Below are 7501 nucleotides of genomic sequence, written 5' to 3'. Positions count from 1 at the left end.
TATTTTTAATTTGTTGTTGCCATTGTTTTCATTCCTGCTTGGCGGTCTCCGAGACTCCTGAATTTGAGGTTTAATGTTTGTCATTAATTTGGGAAAGTTCTCAGCCATTGTTATGTTTTTTTCCTTCTTTAAGTATTCTAATTATGTGTATGTTACATCTTTTGAAAGTTCTTGGATATTCTGTTCTGTCTTTTTTGTGTCTCTTTGCATTTCAGTTGGGGAAGATTTCTGTTGACACATCTTCAAGCTCACTGATTCTTTCCTCAGTCGTGTCTACTCTGCCGATGAGTCCATCAAATACAATCTTAACTTCTGGTGCAGTATCTTTGATTCCTAGCATTTCCTTTTGATTTTCTATCTCTTTGCTGACATTAACATCTGCTCTTGTATGTTGCCCACTTTTTCCATTAAGTCCCTTAACATTTTAATTGTACTTATTTTGAATTTCCTATCTAATAATTCCAATCATCTGATGCTGATGCTTAATTTGTTTGTTCCAACTGTGTTTTTCTTTGCCTTTTGGTGTGCCCTGTAATTTTTTTGTTGACAGATAGATGTGCTGTACCAGGTATGGGCTTTTAGTGTGAGTTTCATAGTAATCTGATTAGGAGTTGGGCTACATTAAATATCTGCTGTACCTATTTGCACCAGAGGCTTTGGCTTCCTCTAGTGTTCTAATTTTTGTCTCTGGTCTTCACTTTGGGCTTCCTTAAATTCTGCTCCTCAGAGAGAACCTGTGTCTTGTAGTTCTTTCAACTGTAATCCAGTATTATTATACTGCAGACTTGTTAGTGTGCTGGTAGGTGTGGGGGAAGGAAGAGTTCAATAATCTCATGATCAAATCTCAGTCTTTTTAGTGGTCTACGTACCTGGCCTGTGACTTTAACAGGTGTTCCTTAGCTTTTTTTTCTCATCAACTTAGGTGGTACAGGAAGTATAGGGAAGGCTGGAGTGAGAGAAATGCCCTTTCCTCAGGTGAGATAAGGCTCTGGTAAAGTCTTTCTTCCTGGGGGTAGGTCATTGCCTTGGAGGAAGTTCTGGGCATATTTCACTAGGATTACTCTTCACCTTCCTTTGCCAGAGCCATGAAGGCATCCCACTTGACTCTTCACCAAGAGAACCTGGGGGAGTTCCTGGACAAACTCATGGATATGTGAGGTACCTCTAAGATTCTAATCCCCTGGAGTTTCTCACTCTCATGCTAGTCCCCATTCCTTATAGCTTCAGCAGCTTCTGTTTCCGTTAAGCAGATCTTGGTATGACTCCAGATTCACCTGTCTCTGCAGATTTTGGGGTTGCTATAAAAAAAAAAAATTTTTTTTTTTTTTTTTATTGGCCATGCAACCTCAGTTTTCTGATGGCCATGCAACCTCAGTTTTCTGATGGGTCCAAGAAAAGTCTTTGACTTTTAGGCTTTTCAGATTTTTCTTGCTGTAAGGATGGGAATGGCTGTTATTAGCTCTTTACATATTTGAACTGAAACCAGAAATCTATACACCCTGTAATAACCACTCCCAATGGCATCGCCTTCTCCAATTCAAAGAAAATTCCCTCAGCAAAAATAGTACCTTAGTGGAGAATGAATAAATTACTGATTATACTGGAAAATGACTATTATGAGATAAACTTTGAGAAGACCCAGATTCTAAATTCTACCCTCAAAATATGTGAACAAGCTGTTAGGATAACGCTGCATTGTTTTCCTGTGTACGCCTGACTTAAAGTTTAATCTAACCATTATTATGGATAAAATGTTTATCGTTTCTCAGTCTATTTCAGGTATGATAAGCAAGAAGATGATCCTGTGTCTCTCCTCACATATTTGGTACGTGGAGTCTAATTTTAAAGTTCAGAGATAATAGTGATGCTTCATATTTGATTATAATGGAAATCTCACATGCTTTCTTGATTATGGTTTTAGTAGGGCAATTTATTGTTTGAGCTCATGATTTGGCAAAAGGAAGTCTGTCCTTATGACATCCCATTTAGAGATGACTGTAATCACAGGGTTAATCACAAGGAACACATGTTTATAAAAATACTTGGATATTAATAAAGAAAACTTAAATAGCCATAAAGATCTATCCTCCACTATTTGAGCCATAGGAAATATACCTATGAAGACAGAAGGTAGTAAAAGTCAACTGATATATTGACCTGGCACTAATTGGCTTAAATAGACAAATACTCATATTAAAATTTGTGATGTAGTTTAGTAGAGAAAACATGGACTTTGAGACAACTTGGGTGGACATCCCAGATCAGTCATTTGTAATCTGCATGATCTTGGCTAAATTAGGAACAATTTTAACAACCTTACCAGATATTAAGGTAATTAAATAAGAAACCCCGACAAGTATCTGGCAATGCAAAATTATCACACATGGACAAATGTATAAACACGAACAAGTTCTATCTAATCATGGGATATTGGATACAGAATTCTCCTTAGGTTTCCAGCTGTTAGAATTCTGAACTAGAGGGAGATGAGACCTGAAAACCTGTTTCTACCAAGCCTCAAGAAAGATAGCACAGACTAAAACTCCAAAGGGAGGGGGGGGAAAAAACCTGTAATTTTTCATCATCACTGTTCTTAACCTTGATACCTCTTTCTCTAGTTTCCAGAACCATTGGATCTAAACATAATTCAGTTTAACCCAAATAAACAAACAATTATAGAGAATCTAATCGTGTACTGACACAAAGGCAACCCTCAAAAAGCTCAGAGTCTAGGGAAGAGTTCAGATATGAAAATAAAACAATAAAAAAGAAAGCATGGTACCGATATAGGAATAGGTATATAGCCCAATGGAAGAGAGGAGAGAATTGAGAAATAGACTCACCCATATATGGACACTTGATTTATGAGAAAAGGGGGCACTTCACTGCAGTCAGACCAAAAGGAGAATATTTTTAGCATATAGTGCTGGTTCAACTGGAATTTTGACACCTACTTCACACCATAAACAAACACACTCAAAAATAAATTTTAGATAGATGGTACATTTAAATGTTGAAAGTAAAACAAACAAGCTTTTTAAAATAGTTAAAATAAAATAATCTCATGAATTTGGGGTAGGGAACGATTTCTTAAAGAGGACAAAAAAGAAAATACTGATTTATTAAAACAGTTGCCATCAAGTCAATTCCGACTCATGGAGACTCTGTGTGTGTCAGAGTAGAACTGTGCTCCATGGGGTTTTAATAGGTGAATTTTTTGGAAGTAGGTCACCATGCCTTACTTTCAAGGTGCCTTTGGATGAGCTCAAACTTCCAAACTTTAGGTTAGTAGCCAAGCTCGTCAACTGTCTGTGACCCTATTGATAAATTGGACTAATGGAAAATAAGGTGCTTAAGCAGTAGTGGGGTGGAAAATAATCAAAAAATATATATAGCCAAAAGTGAGTGAATAGCTAGATTTCATAAGAACTCTTCCAAACTTAAGGAGAATACAGCCAAACAAATTAAAAACATGAAGAGAACATACACAGTTACTTCACCAAAAATGGATATCCAAAAGGCCAATAAACATGAAAAATAACCCCATCAGACGTTACAGAAATTTCAACTAAAACCACTATTTGTGACACATACACACTTGCTAGAATGGCTACAACTAAGAGCACCAGGAATTCCAAGTATTAGTGAGGATGTAAAATAACTGGAACTCTCAGGTCCTGATAGTGAAAATCAACGTTGAAATAAATGCAGGGTATCTCCATGGTGCTATCAGCTAAAGCTGAATAGGCGCATGCCATATAAACTATTGGAAACCCTGGTGGCATGGTGATTAAGTGCTATGGCTGCTAGCCAAAAGGTCGGCAGTTAGATTCCACCAGGTGCTCCTTAGAAAATCTATGGGGCAGTTCTACTCTGTTCTGTAAGGTCACTATGAATCGGAATTGACTGGATGGCAGTGGGTTACGTAAACTATTAATCCCACTCCTGTTTATATTACCAGTGGAAATGTCTTCCTATTACCAATAGAAATGTCTTCCTATCAAAATATACATGTAAGAATCCGAGAATATTCTGTGGATTATCCTCAATAGATCCAAACTGGAAACAACTCGTGTGCTCATCAACAGCAGAAAAGATAAATCAATTGTGGTATATTAGCACTCTGTATATTATACATCAAAGAAAATCAGCAGGCTACTGGTACACATAACAACACGGACAAATCTCACAAATACATTACTGAGTGAAAGAAGCCAGGTACAAAAGAATAGACACTGTACGATTCCATGTATATAGCTCAACAATAGGAAAACCTAGCGTACGGAGTTAGAAGTCAGAAGAGTGCCTTCCTCTGTGGAGTTCTGATTCTGTGTACAAATTAGTGTGTATGAATATTTTTACTAAAATCTCATTACAAGTAAAAATAAACAGCCTGACAAGATCAACAATGGAAGTATGACTGAGAGAAAAGGTAAGTCGAGTCAAAGAGTGATGCTCTCATTAGGGTAGGTGAAAGGAGAAGACCTGGGGAAGTTTTCACCAGAGGAGTGCTGATGTCACAAACTCAGTATGTCCAGCAGTGCAAGGCAGCAGGCAAAGCAAAAGAAAGAACTAGAGTGGGTTTAAAACAGCAACATGCATGGGATGGTAAAGGACATCTGGCATTCTGCTTCAGTATCAGGAAATACACAGGGAGAGATGGGACTGTGAGAACTGGAGGCTTGTGCCTTGTCTGAAAGGAACAGCTGCTGGTTAGCTTCTGGCAGTCATTGTCTTTCTTGAACACAGGTACAGGTTTTCTAGATTTTTTCGATGTAGTCTAGACATTTTTCCAGATATTCCAGTTTCTCAAAAAGCTGAACATTTGCATTTTTACACCGTAGCTTAGACATCATGCTTGGTAAAGTAAACCAAAAAACCAAACCAAAACCTCTGCCCTCGAGTTGATTCCAACTCATAGCAACCCTATGGGACAGAGTAGGACTGCCCCATAGAGTTTCCAAGAAGAGCCTGGTGGATTCAAACTGCCAACCTCTTGGTTAGCAGCCTTAGCACTACACCACCAGGGTTTTCTTGGTAAGGTAAAGGGTCAGTGGAAAAGAGGAAAACCCTCAAAGACATGGATTGACACAGTGGCTGCAATAACGGGCTCAAGCATAACAATGATTGTGAGGATGGCGCAGGACTAGGCAGTGCTTCCTTGTGGTGTACATGGGGTTGCTGTCTGTCAGAACCAACTCTATGGCACCTAACAATAACAACCTTAGTTTTAATTTGTGAAATCTCTACCCCCACACTTGTTTATGTAGATTAAGGAAAAATGTATCTTTAATCAAGATATGTCACAGAAGCTAAGAGTGTGTAACTTCTGACAAACTCTGATAGTTCAAGTGTGTCTTGTTCCCCTCTGTATCCTATTTTTCTAGCACAGGTGCCTTGGCAATACATTTTTGTTGAATAAATCAGTAGGGTAATAAATGAATTTGGGCGGGGTTTTAAAAAATAAAATCATGCTATGAGTTTTCAAGGCAGACGTAATGCAGAAGTGTATCCTGGTCTTCTTGACGACATGCAACAGGATGGAAAATTCTAAGAAGCAGCACATTTGGAAACTTGTAAATATGGAGAGGTCTTAGCATTTGCAAAGGTCAACACGCTAGGCTGCTAACCAAAATGTTGGAGGTTCGAGTCCATTCAGGGACACCTAGGAAGAAAAGCCTAGAAATCTGTTTCTAAAAATCAGCCATTGAAAACCTTATAGAGCACAATCCTACCCTGACACCCTGGGGTCGCCGTGAGTCAGAATTCATCTGACACCGTCAGGTAGCGTTTGCAATGTTGAGCAGTAGGAGATGAACCCAGAGACATAGTAGGAAGGAAGACAAGGAAGGGAACCAGACTTTGTGCCAAGGGGGTTTTCTCTTATGAAGTCATGAAAGATCTAAGCAGAAATGAGATACGGTTCAGTATGCAAGTAGAACATTTTGGTGGAAGTGTGTTCACTGGAAGAGAGAGGGCTGACAGAGGTGATCCCTAGTCTTGCCTTCTCAAAATAAATTCCACCAAGGTCTTTTTCCATTTTTCAAGTTCATAGGCTCAGAGATCTAGAAGGTAGCTTGAGGAATAAGCCATCGAGCTATTCCCCTGCTGTCAGGTAAGAACGTAAGGTTGTGTGTCACCTGTCCTACTCACTTGTTTTATAAGCAGTGCAGGTTGGTAATTTCTGTGTTACGATAAAATAAGCAAAGACACAATGATGACCCAGATACATAATTGTGACTTAATCTAATTTATTACAATACGAACCAAATAATTTTTCCACACCTGAGTGACATTGAACAGCACATAAACCAATTATTTTATGTCAAAGAGAAATGACTAGAATAAAGATTATGAAATGAGCAACTTGCATTTGATCAGGCAGAGTAAAACTGAGAAAAAACTGTCACTACGAATAAAGAAGCAAAAAGTCCCCAGAGTGTGAATTTCGGTCCAGGTTTCTCAGCATCGTTGTTCTCTGGAATGAGCAGGCTACTAGTACCCCAGTGCAGAGCAAGACGGACGACAAGTACTGAAAACATGGGCAAGAGGTTGGCAACCACTGGAGAGAGGCCTCAGGGGTCTGAGGCTGCTGGACACAATGCTAAATGGTTGCAAACCACAGGCCAAACCACTCAAGGGTTGGCATCCGTAAGTGAGGAGGCTCAGGGGTCGGCAGCTGTTGGGCAAACAGTTCAGTGGTCGATAGCCAATGGGTGCACAGCCCAAGAGATGGCTGTTGTAGAGCAGAGGACTCAATGGACGGCAGCCACTGGGCACATAGCTCAGAGGTCTACAGGAGACTGGGAAGCAAGAGCTTGAGATGGAAGAAGATACAGGAAGAAAGCTGGTTCCTTGGCAGGGTCTGGGCACATAGTAAGCAGTGGAAGGGCAGCAAGAGTTGCTGGGCTCGCAGTTGGCTGGCTGGCAGCTGGTTGGTTCACTGCAGGTCTCTTGGCAGTTGTCCAGGAGCCAGGAACTGCCTTGACAGCTGCTGGGTAGGCAGAAGGCATCTCCATAGCTCACATTGGTAGAGCAGAGGGCACTGGAGGAGGTGACAGGAATATGGCAGATATTCCTGAGGGATCCTGAGCTATAGTTTCCAGAGCAGTAGTTGTGGCAAGACATAGTGAGGTTTCTAGAGCAGGCTGTGGTTGAGTAGAAAGAAGTAAGTGTCTCGAGTTTGACTGTGCCCTCACTTGGTTTGACCCTTATATATCCCTAGCAGGCGGTGGTTCTGTATTCAGACTCTCTTCCTTGTTGTATGAAGTCTGCATCAGAACTCATCATTATAGCTCAGAAATTGGCACTACCCCCTCCCATAAAACCCAATGTTTCTTGCAAAGCTTCCCCTCGATAAAGAATGGCTATAAACCAGTGTAGCTAAAATTTTAATAGAATCTTTCCTTCTTAAATCATCCAAAGAAAACAGACATTTTAGAGGCCATATACTTATTCCAATGATAACCACCACTGGACAAACATTCCCAGAATTCCTGTC

The 7501-nt window shown here is 40.0% G+C and overlaps 1 protein-coding gene across 1 annotated transcript; it reads right to left on the bottom strand.

The window, feature by feature from the left end:
• Positions 1-6495: 6495 nt before the first annotated feature.
• LOC126061757 (keratin-associated protein 26-1) lies at positions 6496-7128 on the bottom strand. Its single transcript, XM_049858499.1, has one exon. It carries the CDS (start codon positions 7126-7128, stop codon positions 6496-6498), a length of 633 nt encoding a protein of 210 aa, XP_049714456.1.
• Between the last annotated feature and the right edge of the window lie 373 nt (positions 7129-7501).

Source organism: Elephas maximus, chromosome 18, assembly GCF_024166365.1.
Source record: "Elephas maximus indicus isolate mEleMax1 chromosome 18, mEleMax1 primary haplotype, whole genome shotgun sequence".
In the NCBI taxonomy this organism is placed as follows: domain Eukaryota; kingdom Metazoa; phylum Chordata; class Mammalia; order Proboscidea; family Elephantidae; genus Elephas; species Elephas maximus.
The sequence above is the reverse complement of the archived record's forward strand: the minus strand, read 5'-3'. Positions and strand labels throughout refer to the sequence as shown.